Source organism: Haliotis cracherodii, unplaced genomic scaffold (assembly GCF_022045235.1).
Source record: "Haliotis cracherodii isolate W230 unplaced genomic scaffold, xgHalCrac1.p SCAF_15, whole genome shotgun sequence".
Lineage (NCBI taxonomy): Eukaryota > Metazoa > Mollusca > Gastropoda > Lepetellida > Haliotidae > Haliotis > Haliotis cracherodii.
In genome coordinates this window covers 12461906-12478312 of record NW_027266270.1, presented here as the reverse complement: position 1 = coordinate 12478312, position 16407 = coordinate 12461906, and the positions used below count along the sequence as shown (strand labels likewise).

The 16407-nt window shown below is 40.2% G+C and overlaps 2 protein-coding genes across 3 annotated transcripts; one reads left to right on the top strand and one right to left on the bottom strand.

Annotated features, from left to right (window-relative positions):
* Positions 1-449: 449 nt before the first annotated feature.
* On the top strand, positions 450-3056 carry LOC139461816 (zinc finger protein 226-like). 2 transcript variants are annotated; one of them, XM_071243294.1, is made up of 2 exons: positions 450-497; positions 1407-3056. In XM_071243294.1, the coding sequence occupies exon 2, from the start codon at positions 1455-1457 to the stop codon at positions 2988-2990; it is 1536 nt and encodes a 511-aa protein (XP_071099395.1). In that variant the 5' UTR covers positions 450-497; positions 1407-1454; the 3' UTR covers positions 2991-3056. The 2 variants fall into 2 exon arrangements, with proteins under 2 accessions (XP_071099395.1, XP_071099397.1); XM_071243296.1 differs by having other exon boundaries at positions 473-585.
* A 9827-nt stretch (positions 3057-12883) lies between these two features.
* On the bottom strand, positions 12884-14084 carry LOC139462147 (uncharacterized). Its single transcript, XM_071243650.1, has 2 exons — positions 13868-14084; positions 12884-13266 (listed from the first exon to the last, which is right to left on the bottom strand). Exons 1-2 carry the CDS (start codon positions 14082-14084, stop codon positions 12884-12886), a joined length of 600 nt encoding a protein of 199 aa, XP_071099751.1.
* Positions 14085-16407: the final 2323 nt, after the last annotated feature.

The following is a 16407-nucleotide window of genomic DNA, read 5'->3' as shown; positions in this document are numbered from 1 at the left end:
CCAGACAATACCTTGATTGATATCATGAGCATCAACCCACGCAACTGGGATTGATGCCCGTGCATCAACCAAGTCAACGAGATCGACCAACCGATCCCGTTAGTCGCCTTTACGACAAGTATAGTCGCCTTTTACGACAAACATAGTCGCCTTACGGCAAGTATGGGTTGCTGAAGACCTATTCTACCCCGAAATCTTCACGGGTCAAGAAATGAAATGGATGCTCCCTGACAAAGTATTGAGTTTGAAGACAGAATAAATATGTATTTTGAAAAGAAATATCTATGACAGAATTATTGCATTCTAAATAGTCTAATTATTCTCTGCCAACCTATGTTTATCGCATGATTGTAACTTTGTTCATGAATTTCTCGAAACGCTTCTTATTTCAATGAGTATATGATTCAGGGGCGGATAACTCTCGGAATTATTTTCACTTCCGGTTTATTTTCCGTGAAAGAAGATGAATCTGGTTAACCTGTTTCAAGTTTTGTAAGGTATTGTAAGCTGTTCATATTATGTGTCATAGATAGCGCGATTGGCACGTCGCTGAAGATCACACATCCTACCTGGAACAGTTTCTAAGTAAGAGGACAATTAAATGAAAAAGCCCACTCCATTATTCCAAAGTTCAGTCAGTGAAAAAAAACTTGTAAATGTGTCTTCAGTATTCACAGCTGAGTTTGCGAGTCTTTACAAGATACAACGACACTTCCCATTCTTGTTTTACGTTTTCACAATATTCATTGCGCTGTCGACAAACTGTCAGTGGGGCTTCTCATCAACACTGATATAGGACAACCGAAAGAGTAACACCAACAGTACTTTTGAACAACTTGCCTTGACTGGGCATACATATTGAAAATGGTTACCATAGGAACAAACTCAGTGCACAGTGTGATGAATAGTCTAACCTCATTTCCCCAAATCAACATATAAACTTCAACTGACGCCCCCAAGCCTCTCATGTCCGATCAGGTTTTTTTGTTTTTTTGTTGAAAAGAGTATTTTTAATATTAATGAAATGAAAAGTAGCAAATTATCAATATTATGACACATATTATCAAGCTCATGATGAAATGACATTCACTCAATCAAAGATGGATCCAAGGTATTCTTGTTGGCACACTGAAACTGCAACTGGCACAAATTGAGATCTTAGATGTACCTCATGGCACTGTTGAAAATCGAACTCCCTCTCCATCACTGATGTTCTTATGCTACATTCATAGCCCATCTATTTCTTCCCTTTTCTGCCCTGATATCATCCCTGCTACCACTAGGGATACTAGATTATTTAAGTTAATTGTATCCTTCAGAATCATAATAATCTAATCATGGTAATTTTGACTTGTATAGGAAGTTTATTCAGTTCAGGTTTCTCAGTTAATGTTTGCTGATTCCAGATCTGCCTCAGGAGCAGTGTTTACAGCATCAGTGAGGCTGGACTCAATATGGAGAAGTGTTCAGTGTGCAAGAAGAAATTTTACTCAACCGAAGCATTTAAATACCATCTGAAAACACACACTGTAACTAACAGTCTGCAGTGTGTTGAATGCAAGAAAACCTTCTCTCAATACAAACACTTTGAAGTTCATCAGAGAATACATTTCTTAGAAAATCAATTGAAGTCCAAGACACGTTCGCAAATAAGCGAGAAGACTTTTCAATGTTCAATATGTTTCAAGGGGTTTTCCTTGCTGAAGCAGCTGGAGGCACACAAGCGTATACACGTGCTGGAGAAAAGATTCTTCAAATGCACTGTGTGTGGGATCATTTTCACTCAGCCTCATATTCTAAGGTCTCACATGGAAATCCACAAAACTGCCAATTTGTTTGTTTGCAAGGCCTGTGACAGAACTTTCACCAAAGCGGATGAGCTGTTGACCCACATGAAGTCACACCCTGTTGTGGTGGTCAGTCCACCGCCAAAGTGTGACCTCTGCGGAAAGTACACGACTAACATGAAAAACCACATGCATCTTATGCACCCAAAGAGCGAGGAGACATTCATTTGTGGAGTCTGTGGGATGAAATTCAACCAGTGTGCAAAACTGGAAGTCCACATGAAGATTCACACAGAGTATCGACAGAAGAAGTGTCATGTGTGTGGTGAAGGGTTTAAGAGGGCGGCAGCACTTCGAAAGCATACACTGACTCATATGAAGGAGAAGATGTTTAGTTGTAAGATTTGTGGACGTACGATGACAAAATTGCCAATTTTTATTTGTCATGTGCGAATCCATACTGGAGAGAGGCCTCATGAATGCAAAGTTTGCGGGGAAAGATTCCGATTTTCCAGCACCTTGTTCTACCACATGCAAGCTCACGTCGGAGAGAGGCCGCATTCATGTGCAATATGCGAGAAAAGGTTTATCCATATGAGGCATCTAACAAAACATATGTCAACAATGCATGTCAAAAAGACAAGTTCTGACCCAACATTGACTCAGGGTTCATGGTGGCAAATGCAACACAAAACAAGCCTTTATTCCAAAAGTTTGAAATTTACTTTGAAAAAAATTCAAATCAGTGAGAGAAAGACCAGAAACAAACAGAGACATTCTCCATGTTCCGCCCAGTGTCAAATGTGTGAGAAAACATTTCTCAACTTGGACCGTCTCAATTTCCATATGAGAAATTTGCATCCAGAAGTGAAATTTAATTGTGATGATTCCTCTTTCACTTGTATGCTGTGCCAGAGGACATTCCAAACCAACAAGACCTTCAGCTATCATATGGACAAGATTCATGAAATCGGACGAGTGAGTGAAAGGCTGAAAGGGAGACGATTTCAGTGTGACGTCTGTGAAAAGTTGTGTGGCAGCAAGGCATCTTTGACCAAACACGCATCAAAACATAAAGTGGACTTTTCCTATACATGTGGCGTGTGTGGAGGACATTTTCCTTGTTGTGAAGTGCTGACTCAGCACATGGAACTGGAACATTTTGATAAGGATCATGTTGATGCCACAGAAGGTGCTGACTGATCATGCTGACCTGCTTATTGACTTACCGTATTCGACGTAATAAGCGCCCCGCTCTAATAAGCGCCCTAGGCGATATTTGCTAATATATTGGTTAGTGAACAATTAGGAGATAAACATACTGTGTTTTCAATGTAGAGCTAGGTTACCTGTAGATTTAACCCCGCTAAATTGAATTTGGAACCGAACGCGCAGCGTGAGGTTTCAAATGTTAAATTTAGCGGGGTTAAATCTACAGGTAACCTAGCTCTACATTGAAAACACAGTATGTTTATCTCCATTCTACCATGACTAAAAGAAATGCGAACTCTTTGGTGTTAGCAAATATACTGAGTGAAGCGGCAAGGGTTGAGTTCTTTGTTTTGAGTGGGTTATCGATCTGCATTACAGAATCACCGAACAAAATATGGTGTTGTATATACTCAAGCAGTTTGTTTACACCGTAATACTTCACTCGAACATATGACAGGCATTGAAAGCATATAAGCACGGCAACTTGGTAAGCTAACATGAGGTGGGCATCCCTAAAGAAAACAAAGCAAGCTTTGCAAGGCTTTCGCTCTACATCGCACGTCAACATTATGACGTCATATCGCTCATTGTGACGCTAAAGATATGAAGTCACAGTCGTATATAGAAAAGCGCCAAAATTTCAAGCTCTCTGTTGTCTCCAAAACGTAAATACATTCCCTTTGTTGATTTCTGTCGTGTTTTTCTGCACGAAATGTATTGTCACACATCCTTTGAATATTGTAGTAACCGCATCTGTGCATTTTGTAACCGGTAATTGTAGATATAGTTATTCAAATATGCCTACCGACAATGACTGAAAATAGTACTATTCTATGAATATTAGCTTCCGAGGTGATGCGGCCGTCAAACCAGCTGTTTCAGTCAGAGGGGGTTTATTGTGATTTAATAGCCTCTGATTGACCAATCAGAATCGAGTAAATTCCAAATTCATGGTAGAATCCCAATTAGCACCCCTTCAGATTGATCAATGTACACAAGACTTATTGATTCGCGTATAATATGCACTCGTGTGATATATGCACCCTTAATTATCGGTAATTAAATTCTGGAAAAATATATCTGTCGTATATAAACATTTCATGCTGTCAGCATAAACCATCAAAATTTATCCTTTAACTCTTTTTTTTTTCACCAAAATAATTTTGTAATAACAGCCCCCTATTTCTAATTTTGAGAGCGCCCTGGGCGCTTATTACGTCAGACACGGTATGTGCAATTATTCCATTGTGATTAGGCCATCGCAAACAAGGTTCTTCCTCATTAAAATCAGATCTTAGTTCTCGCTACAGCCAAATGGGGATCTGAAGGCATCATATTCCAATTACGGGTCACGTCAGAACGACCTTTCATTTGACTAATCAGAGCGTCGCTTACTAGATAGGAAAGTGACAGTAGGATGGGTTTTTTCTAAACATGCAACCTTGAAAAGGTTTACCAGGATATTCCAAACAACATTTATGGGCTGCATGACTGGTTCTGTCAAAATCATTATCTATCTCTCGCTTCAATGGGATAAACATTAGAAACAGAAGAATCTTTCAATAGCCCGTGGGAAGTACTGCCATACAATATCATTCATCTGTTTGACATTCCAGAATTTTGTTTTGTTCAGTTTTCATATTTTGAATCAATATTTTTCAAACTGAGTCTGGAATGGAAGTGGCGTGTTTGGAACAAGTGCCTGAAGCAAAAAAACGCTGCTTTCTGATTGGCTAGTGTTGAATTCTTGTTAGTCATTTCATTGGTTGGTGAAAGGTCGTTGTGATGTTACCTGTAATTGGATGTCCTCAGATCTTTGTTTGGCGGTAGCAAGAACATGAAGAACAGAGATATGATTTTAATGCGATTGCCCTAGAAATATATTTTCAAAATGACAATGTCACCAGGCCTCTTTTACCATTTTTAGCTCACTTGACTGAAAGTCAAGTTGGATAATGTCATGGTGTGCTGTCCATCATCCGTCCGGTGTCTATCCAAAGTTAACTTCTGCATTTTCTGTATCTTTTAGACGTCTTTTGCACAATTTGATTTTTGATCAAGTTGTGACCATTAACTTTCACATACCCATGGTGTTTTTAGTGTTACTGCATTACGTCATCTCGCACTATTTTAGGAACCCTTTAATATGTTTAATGGCTAATGATCGGCCCAAATTCTTTTGCAATATTATGATTTTTTACCTTGATTTAACCATTACAGCATAATAGTTGTTTCAAAGTAGGTGTAAAATTGGAAAGCCCTAGTTTTGACACAACCACACACAAGCCTGTCCTATTTCATCAAATGATGTTGATACATTAAACATCAACCACAAAGAGTAGCTTTTTGTATATGGTTGCCATGCAAACCAAACTTGATTTTGGAAAGAAATGGTTCGAGCAATATAAGCAGAAGCTGTCAGTAGGATGGTCCAGGCAAAGTATCACCATCCTGCATCTTTTCGTGTAGGAGAAACCGCCTCCGTGGTCTAGTGGTAGAGCGTCCGCCTGGAGAGCGGAAGGTCCGGGGTTTGATCCCCCGCCGAGTCATACCAAAAGACGTTAAAAGATGGTACTTGTTGTTACCCTGTCTGGCGCTTGACATTAATGGGCTAAAACAATGAATGGTCAGCTCGGAGTCAGTATACTGTGTCTGAGTGGGATATTCATGTTAAACTGCGGCATGGTATCTCGGTGAGCTAGCACTATAAATTGGCATCAGTCCGGACTAGTACAAGCAGCCACACAAACACACACACGTACATGCACATCACTATATAAGTGCAATAATCTTGGACGCGACATTAAACCCCATTTCACCTCACCTCATGTAGCAGAAAAATAGCAAAACAAGTCTGCGTGGGCCCAATCTTAACACAGTTGGCGAAACAGCCATTGCTTCAGGCTACAGCACTGCAAAGTGAGGTTTCTATTTGTGATGGACCGATTAAAAGGTACATGACTCTTTGACCCCAGCCTTTTCAGCTGAAAAACCTTCACGTTTATAGCATGTTCTGAAATATCTTCTCTGATACTCCTTGACTTATGAAGCTGAAATTTGGCATGCAGGTTCCTTGTAATGAAGACGTCTTGTTGTTTAACCCCATACTCAGTAATATTCCAGCTATATGACAGCAGTCTGGAAATAATCGACTGTGTACCAGTGATTGACATCATGAACATTGATCCACATAATTGGGATATGATGACATGCATCAACCAAGTCAGCTAGCTTGACCACCTGATCCCGTTAGTCGCCTCTTAATACGACAAGTATGGGTTGCTGAAGACCTATTCTACCCCGGATCTTCATGGGTCCAACTTCGACATTGTAACAAAAGTACTTTATGGATAACAACTTCTGGTTTGTTACATTGAGTGACGTTTTGATACCCGGATCTTCACGGGTATAACATCTTTTAATCAAATCAATGTGATTTTATTGTAATTTTCCGTTTTAGAAATATTAAAAATTGAAAACTTTCAAAATGTTTAGGATTCTTATGCTTAAGAACCACAGGGCACTTTGAATGAACTATTAGATCAAAGTTTGTTCAAGGCATCACGCCGTCATCAATACAAATATATTTATTTTGTTTCCTAGAATCTTTTGCCCCAATTTTTCTTCAACTTAGTTTAGACTGTTGTACCAAAATAAGGTTCAAGTGTCATAATATTATGATGAGTCATGTGAGCTAAAGAGCTTTGTGTTTTTATTTGTCAGTTTACCTTTAACTCATTCAAATAGGTTACTAACCATAGCTGCTTGCCTTTGGCATGGAAAGATAATCTTGTCATTTGTGGCTAAAAAAAAAATAGTCTTCGTTCTCTGGCACCACCCGCATCATAAAGTCTGCTGCACATTTTCTTTTTATTTCCATTTTAAATTATTATTTTTTAAATCTGAAAAAAAATGTGATCCAATATACAGTGATATAGCACACAGTTACTTCCCTTTACATGCACACTGTTTTACTGCTCATCTTGTTATGGTCATGGCAACAATAGGAGTTTGTATGCTTGTTTTTGTAGGGAGGCCCTTTTCCAGGTTGATGGTACACAACTGTTTATTTGGTTACATACTAGTCTGAACAAACCAAAAAAAGTCATTGCCTGAGAACCAATTCTTTTACTTTTTAAGCCTTAGAACTGGATTTTTATAGGACAAAACCAAAATATGTTTTTGCTTATCCAGCGAATTATATATCTCCATTCTATTATGATGTATACCCTGAACCCTTAGTTCAGCTGCCATAGTTTTGTATGAAGTTGTATTAACAGTGATTAAAATGATATGATGCTGAAAATAGCTGCTTGATCAAATTACGCTCATGAGTGAAAGAAATTCTAACGCACAGGGCCGATGTGACCCATTTGTCCGACTGCAGTTCCCTTTGCCTAGCTTTGTTCACAGGTCTCATGTAGAATTAACTTCACTTCACTCATAACTGGAATATCATCATGGAATATGTGGGAAGGGGCATCAGGTGCAACAGGTAGCTGTGCAGAGTTGTAGCCCTTGGGTGTGCCAGGATCCTATGACGATTGATCTGATCGTCGATAATAATAAACCCAACTGATGTACAGTGATAATGTTTAATGGGTCAGCACGGTACCCGTGCTCTTGTGTTTCACCTAGGGGGTAAACATCTTACATCTGCATCCCTTTCAGCTTTCCTCTCACTTAAGACGGACATGCCGTCACATGACTGAAATACTGCTCAAAAGGGTAAAACCTCACGTAAAACCCAACAAAACTTACATTCACCGATATTTAATATGCCATCATCAATAGTCGATTTTCTTCTCAAAAGAAGCTTCACTCGGTAGAAGATTGAATATTCTCTCACCTGGCCTTATGCTGTACAGACTTGCATTCTTTCATGTCTGAATTTGATGATTCATGGTTCTTAGTTTGTCAGCACGAAACCCACATATTGATGACGCTATTAACACGCCTTGATAAAACTGAAGTAGTGTTCAGAACTGCTTATTACCAACTCGGCTCACTGTCGGCCTTATTCTCATGTCATACCGGTGTGTGCGGCCTTGATTTATCAGGGATTCATTCTCAGGCTGTGATCTTGGTGCTGCTGCTGCAGAGTGTAGAGAGCAGTGACTGTATATTTTCTCTGCCTTGATCAATATTTGTCAACGAGTATCAATATGTTGCCTTCATTTTGTTTTGGCCTGGGACTGTACATATTCACAGGCCTAGAAAACTAGGGGTGCAGGAGAGCCCAATAACTAATTTTAAGTGTACATACAGGAAATACGAGGGTCTTGTAAAGTAAGGAAATGGTGTAGTGTACTGTGGTGTAAGATTTGTTTATTACTTTTAATCCAGGACCTTCATATTTCTTGTGGGGGCACGGGTGGCCCAGTCGTCTAAGGCGCTGCGATTCGCTGTGCAGAGTTGCGTCCCTTGGGCACGCCAGAAACCTATGATCGTGGGTTCGAATCCCGGTTCGCCCCGATTATGTTTCTAGGTTTGTCAGCACCATACCCTTGCTCGTGGGTTTCACCAAAGTGGTAAACGTCTGAGACCTGCATCATTTCGGGCTTTCCTCCCACATTAAGCTGACATGTCGTGATATGACTGGAATACTGTTAAAAGCGGCGTAAAACCCAACTCACTCACTCATATTTCTTGTAAACAATTTGGTACACTGAATAATGTTGTGTGTCACATGGGACTCAATATCCTTTTTTCTGTCCATTCTATACATTAGTGTGTTCTGAATGCATATTTCTGTGTTGCGTAAAACCCTGTATTCATGATATCAGGGGCACCAAATTAGTTTCTTTAAATGACACCAGTGGAGTGTGAGTGAATTGGGTTTAACGCCGCTTTTAACACTATTCCAGTTATATCACGGTGTGTCAGCTTAATGAGGGAGGAATGCTCGAAGTGTTGCAGGTCTCAGACGTTTACCACTTCGGTGAAACCCACGAGCACAGGTATGGTGCTGACAAACCTAGAAACATAATCAGGATGAACCGGGATTCGAACCCACAATCAAGGGACGCAACTCTGCACGGCGAACATTCCTGGCGCCTTAGACTTAGACGACTGGGCCACCCTTGCCCCTGACACCAGTGGAGTATCAGCTAGTGAAATCAGGGTTGACATGGATTTCACCTTCTTTTTTTTTATTCTTTAAATATGAGGACCGCCTCTGTGGTTGTGAGAACTGCCTATGTGGTCTAGTGGTAGAGCGTCCGTCCAGAAAGCAAAAGGTCCTGGGTTCGATCCCCAGCTACCTCAAACCCAAAGATGTTAAGAGATGGTGCTTGTTGTTACCCTGCCTGACGCTCGGCATTAAGGGGCTGAAAAAAGAAAACAAGTACTGACCCAGAATACTGAGTGGGGTATTCATGTTACTCAGCGGCTTGGTATCTCAGTGGGCAAGCACTATTAAGCTGGCATTAGTCTGGATTAAGAAAGGAGACACACACATGTGCATGCAGGTCACTACGTAAGTGCAATAATCTTGGACACAATGTTAAACCCAAATTTTGCCTCCCCTTTTTCAATGTGGTGTTCAGGCAAGTCACAAGACAAAGGTACTAGCATCTGTGCACTCATAGTTGTTGCAGGTACCAGCACCTGTTCGGAATGTGAAAATAAAGAAGGTGAAATCCATAAGTATGTGTTTGGTGGGGGGAGGCATGGAGGGCCCAGTCGTCCAAATTTGTGGTGCAGAGTTACATCCCTTGCACATGCCAGAAACTTGTGATCATGGGTTCGAATCCCGGTTCATCCAGTTTGTGTTTTCAGATTTGTCAGCACCATACCTATGCTTGTTGTTGCGCCAAAGGGGTAAATGTCCAAGACATGGATCCCTTTGGGGGTTAACCCCAACTCACTCACTCACTAAGTATGTCATTGTCAACCCTGTCAAAATAAGTTGTTCTGTTTGAACAATTTAGTTTATTGTTTGTATGTTGTATGCTGCACATATTTTAAACTTAAGAAAAGTCATTAAATTTTCCTGTTTTCAAACTCAAATGGTAAAATTTCGAAGAAAAAATGGAAATGTAACTATCAGCAGGTGATCAGGTGTACCTACCTTTCATAAACAAGATGAAAACAATTTGCTCCTAGTTTTCAAAAACTCAATGCCAGACTTTTTGGGTGTTTTTTTTTATACAGATTTTGGGTCCCAAAAGTTTTTAAAAATAATAATTAATAACTAATTTCCTCAAAATATATTTTTAAAGATAAATTTCAACAGTTTTTAATTACAGTATTTTGAATAATGTATTAGAACTGATAGCGACAGTAAGTGGTCTTTTTACAGATTACTTAATTCTGGTCAGCAAATTAAAAAAACAAACAAATGGCTGATTCATAAACCAAGTTAAACAAAAAGAAGTCTGGCCTCATCAGGATGATGACAGTGCAACTGAAATCATCTTGATTAAGGAATGATTGCAACAATGTTGTGTTGCTTCTATTGATGAAGCTGTTCCTGGCAGTAATGTCTGGAAAGCGATGTTTCTGAACCAGACTAACAAAGTTTAATTCTTCAATGGTCTCAGTTGAACACTTGTCATCCCTTAAAGATTGAGAAGCTGCAAAAGATATTTTTACTGTAAGAGATGGTGTATGTACATACATGCAAGTAGAGCAATAATAATATTAATATGTATTAACTTAATATATTTAAACTAATATTTTCTTTTGGATTTAGGTCATTTGTAATACCCATATGCCTGATAACACATCCGACAGAATGCATGGATAAAATCTGCAATAAAACTGTGATATTCTTTTACTGGATGTTTTGCTTATTACTCTCACATTCGTGTAAATTCTGATGCTGATCATTATCTTATTGTCAGATTATTACCCTGATGTATGGCACAGTAAAGATAACTCCCCCTTTATATGAATCATAGTAATTGAATACATTGTATTGTACCATGCCTTGACAAAGTGCAAGTGAGAATGCAAATAAAGATATTTCTAGGACCCATGTATCTTCTTGTCTTGCTTAGACCCGTGAAGATCCGGGGTAGGTCTTCAGCAACCCCATCTTCCCGAGGCAAGAGAGTTAACTGACTTTAATAGTCCAGTTTCCACCCTTGCCGAACTAGGTAGGAATTCCTGGGTTCGATCGTAGCGCCACCAGTGGCTATTACGAGTTATGTCCTTTCTATGCCTCTCATATTGACCAATCAGATTCAACCTCTCGTTACACTTGCATTTGCTTCAAACAAAATGGTGGCGCCCAGTCAAGACAATCTGATTGATAATCAAGATCTATATTGCGATAAAACGAGTCTTACATCGCGAAATGCATCAAATCACCTGAGCACCTTGATTAAAAGCATGAAAAGATTTAGAAAATATCTGTTGACAACGAGTTAGCGGTGCACGTTTTGCAAATCCTGCAGTCGACCGAAATCTGCATGACACTTTACGAACCGGATTTTGATTTCGGTGCGCGATTTTGATTGGACTATGCGTAGACTTGTTATTTTAGCCAAAATGTAACTCCATAATACCAGCCTAGTTCGGCAAGTGTGGAAACTGAACTTTTATAGTCAGTTAACTCCCTTGCCTTGGGAAGATGCAGCAACCCATGCTTGCTGTAAAAGGCGACTATGCTTGTCGTACAAGGCGACTAATGGGATCGGTTGGTCAGGCTCGCTAACTTGGTTGATGCATGTCATTGATACCAATTGGGTGGATCGATGCTCATGATGTCAATCACTGGGTTGTCTGGTCCAGACTCAATTATTTACAGAGACCTCCGTCATATAGCTGGAATATTGATGAGTGCGGCGTTAAACAACAAATAAATCTTGTCTTGCTCTCTGACCTGGACCTGTTTCACACTGTCAAATTTGACGTTTTAATTGTTTGTTGTTTAACGCCGCACTCAGCAATATCACAGCTATATGACGGAGGTCTCTGTAAATAATCAAGTCTGGACCAGACAATCCAGTGATTGATATCATAAGCAAATTAAGCATCCATCCACGCAATTAGGACAAAATGCCATGCATCAACCAAGTCAGCGAGTCTGACCACATGATCCCTTTAGTTGCCTCTTACGACAAGCATGGGTTGCTGAAGACATATTCTACCCCAGATCTTCACGGGTCTAACTTCGACTGTAAGAAAACTACTTTATGGATAACAACTTCTGGTTTGTTTCATTGTGTGACGTTTTGATGCAGATTCTTACACCGTTATCAAGACAGAAGGCGCTTGTGTGTAGAGATCCACTGACAATGGACTTAATTCCAAGATTCTGCCACATTATGATTCTTGGTTTGTTGTTCAAAGCTACACTCAGCAATGTTCCTGCAACATGAAGGCAATCTGGAAATAATCGAGTCTGGGCCAGACAATACAGTGATTGACATCATGAGCAACAATTTACACAACAGTTAACTGGGACATGATGACATGCATCAACCAAATCAACAAGTCTGACCACCTGATGTCAATAATAGCCTTACAACAAACAAGCTGGAGAAAAATTAAAACCCGGATCTTCACAGGTTTTTTTCTTGGCTATTAGCACAATACCATCGTAAATTCTTTAAGTTATTCAAATCCTCCCTATTTACCCATTTGGTTCTGAAAACAACTCATGAGAATAATTGGTCTGAGATAATCAGAGTCATATAATTGTGTGGCCATGTTAATGTACCAGAAGACTGAATGCATCTTCCAACAAACTCAGCTTTCTTTATGTTCTTCAGTACATTCGCCCATAACATGCATTAGGCCTATGCCCACAAGTTCAGAACTCAATACACAGGTCAAAAAGGCCAAAGGACAATCATTTTTAATTTGTTTTCTACTTTTGTCTTCCTGGCATAATTTATCATCATCATGTTCAAAATCTTCTGGCAAACTGGCTCTCACTTTACATATATACTGGCTTTCTTCTCATGTATGATATATCTCAAGTATTCATTCTGCTCCTGAAGTTTTCGGTTTTCATCCTTTAACTCAGAAATTTCGATTTTGGCTAATTTCATCTCCTCAGAGTCTGACGCTTCCTCCCTGTCTTCAGCAACGTCACGCTCTGGGTCAGCATCTGTCACACCTGCATCCGTAGCAAATGAAGCACTCAGCTCCAAAAGACTCAAGGCAGCTTCAGTAACTGTTTTGAATTTATTCCTCTTCTGCAGACGGTCAGATCTCACTGCACTTTTAGATGGAGATTTAGCAACACCATTCCCCAAGTTCTTGCTTGGTACCCAGTCTGGATTGGTTTCATCATACAGTTTAGCCGGTTTTCCTTAAATGTAAAAAAACCCTCAAAACATATAGGCTACAGAGGATCATGAGATATAAGTTTCTCAACTTTAAAAGCACGTTTTAAAATCAAATCAATTTATAAACACAATTAATTTTAATAAAATCAATCAGTTCAAGTATGATAGAAAATAAACAGCTAAAACATGACTTTTGCAAGGAGTGAGTGGGTGTGAGTATGGTTTTACGCAGCCTTTAGGAATATTCCAGCAATATCACGGCGGGGGACACCAGAAATGGGTTTCACACATTGTACCCGTGTCGGAATCAAACCCGGGTCTTCGGCGTGATGAGCGAACGCTTTAACCACTGGGCTACCCTACCGCCCCTTTTTGAGAGGATACTTGTGGAAGTCCTTCCGTTGTTGTAGATCTAACCCGACCGTCGACCACATAAAACGGAAACTCCTATTGGTAAGTACAAAAAATGTTAGCCCTATATATAAGGTCTACCTTCATGGCACAGGACCTGTTCTTCATGGTTCCTGTGTATAATAAAGCGTTTAAAGTACAGCTACACATGTCTATAACGAAATCAACAAGAATATGCTCGACCACACAGCCGCATTTACCATGTCTACATACCACAAAGAAAATGATCCGAACAAACTCGAATCTGGTCCAAAGTTTTCTGCGTCAAATCGGACCGGTTAATGGCTGCCAACCAAAGTCTTCTTCGTTTGTTGCTCTTCGTTTCTGTCACTTTGCCTTGATGTTTGATAAGCCGGGGTAGTCTGTAGAAGATCTTTTTATCTCTACCCGATCTGCTTTGACAATTCACAACAATGCAGGTGGTCGGCATCGCTTCGTTCCGGACGTTTCGTGTGCGATACGAAGACTGCCTACCAATATGACCACTCGCTAAGAACTGTGGGTAATCTCATAAGTATCGAAGCCCTCTCCCGAAACCGCTGCGGGGTCGTTCTCACGGGAAATTTATTTTGCACGCCCGTCCATCCTATTCCTATCTGGCAAAGACGTATATAGAAAATAAGGAAATACAATCCTTGTCCTAGGTATATTGTTCAACATGAACCAGGATCTATACCGAAACGTCGCCATTACAGTAAAGTAAAGTAGTTGTTATCCTTAAATTGTGTCTACTTTGTCATCCATCAACTTCCGTTCCCATGAAGATGCGGGGTAGAATAAGTCTTCAGCAATCCATTCTTGCCGTAAAAGGCGACTAGATGCTTGTCGTAAAAGGCGACTAACGGGATCGAGTGGTCAGGCTAGCTGACTTGGTTGATGCATGTCATCGATCCCATTTGCGTGGATCGATGCTCATGATATCAGTCACTGGAATGTCTGGTTCAGACTCGATTATTTTCAGACCGGCGTCATATAGCTGGAATATTGCTGAGTGCGGCGTTAAACAACAAACAACCAACCAACCAACCATCAACTTCCGAGAAATGCCTCAATTCAAGACTTAACTCCCAGTACTTGACGGTACATATTGCAGGTGCACGCACATTGTTCTCTTGGAATGGCACCTCCGATCAACAAGTTGACTGGCAATGTGGCATTGATGTCTTAAGCTTTAATGTACAAGGGGTTGACCTTTTGATAATCTGGTGTGAGTGAGCGAGTAGGGTATAACGCTGCTTTGAACTGTAGGTCACGACGTATCAGCTAATGTGGAAGGAAAGTCAGTGAGTGAGTATGGTTTTACGCCGCTTTTAGCAATATTCAAGCAATAGCACGGCGGGGAACACCAAAAATGGGCTTCACGCATTGTACCCATGTCGGGAATCGGACCCGGGTCTTCGGCGTGATGATCGAACGCTTTATCCATTAGGCTACCCGACCGCCCCTGTGGAAGGAAAGTCTGAAGGGACGTTTACATCTTTGGTGAAACCCACGAGCACGGACATAGTGCGGACTAATCAAGAAACAATCGGGTTGAACCGGGATTCGAACCCAGACGTTCCTGCTCCTTCGCCGTTTGCTTCTTCCTTCAATCGTAAATACAAAAGATCGCTTTACAAATTTATACAGAATCCAATATATTGCCATCATCAGAATACGTTCATGAAACAACATGCCATGCATAATACACAGTATTTCTTGAGTAAACCCCCTTTGTGTTTCCGCAACTCCATTCGGAATATTTAAATTGTATCATGACACCTCTTCTTTTGAAGTCGTCCAAAAAAGACGTAGATCTTATGACTCATGATAAATGTTATTCGTGACTCATTCGAATCATACGACACAATCCTGAATTTCACTTCACATGGAAAAATAGAAACATGATATTATGTACCATTACAGTACACATGTACAAACATTAAATTATCACATAATATCTGAAGCTTCACAATGTTCACTGACTAATATCAGTCTCAGTCTCTAATTGGCAAACCATTCGCTTCACCTCAACCACTTGTTCCGACACGGGGACTCGACGAGGCCCCTCACTCACACCTCCTTCGAATCAGCATCAACAACAAGCGGAACCAACTTCATTTTGCTGGCGACGTCGTTCAGGTGATCGATAACTTTGTCCAGGTAGATGATATCCTTTATCTGTTCATTATGTTTGGAAATTGTCTTTTTAAGTTCAACGCTACCACGGTTTAGCTTCGTACATCTCTCCTGCATCCGGGAACAGTCCTTGTTGAGGTCTTGACAGCTCTGGATTAGATCATTAGTCTCTTGCTTCATCTTGGCAAGTTTTTCCAAACATTTTTCAGCCTTAGCGAACTCTTCCTCTGCGATGTTCTGATAATAGCTCAAGACAAACGCTTCTGCCATTGTCCCTCTTCGATCGATGTTAGAGCACGAGGCCATGATTATGTGTGGTAAAGTTACTATGCAAAACAATACAATCGTTATTCCGGATGTTGTGACGTCATTGTATGATGACGTCATGAACAATGTCTGTTCTGGCGTGTATGGTTAGAAACGGAATTGATAAGGAATTGATTTGTCTGTCATATCACGTTCTACTCAGAATATTAAAGAATAAATAGGAGGATATTTGGTTTTCCTTGTCAAGCAACATACGGTATGTATCTCATCCACGACGTGAAAAAGTTTACATGTTCAGTTTATTTCAAAAGAAAGCACATACGTTCTATATATTATGACCGCCATCATATAGCTGGAATATTACTGAG

Coding starts and splice junctions, on each gene's coding strand:
- LOC139461816 (XM_071243294.1), top strand. CDS start 1,455: ATGGAGAAGTGTTCAGTGTGCAAGAAGAAATTTTACTCAACCGAAGCA.
- LOC139462147 (XM_071243650.1), bottom strand. CDS start 14,084: ATGCCGACCACCTGCATTGTTGTGAATTGTCAAAGCAGATCGGGTAGA. Junction 13,267..13,867: donor TTCGGATCATTTTCTTTGTG/GTATGTAGACAT, acceptor TTTACATTTAAG/GAAAACCGGCTAAACTGTAT.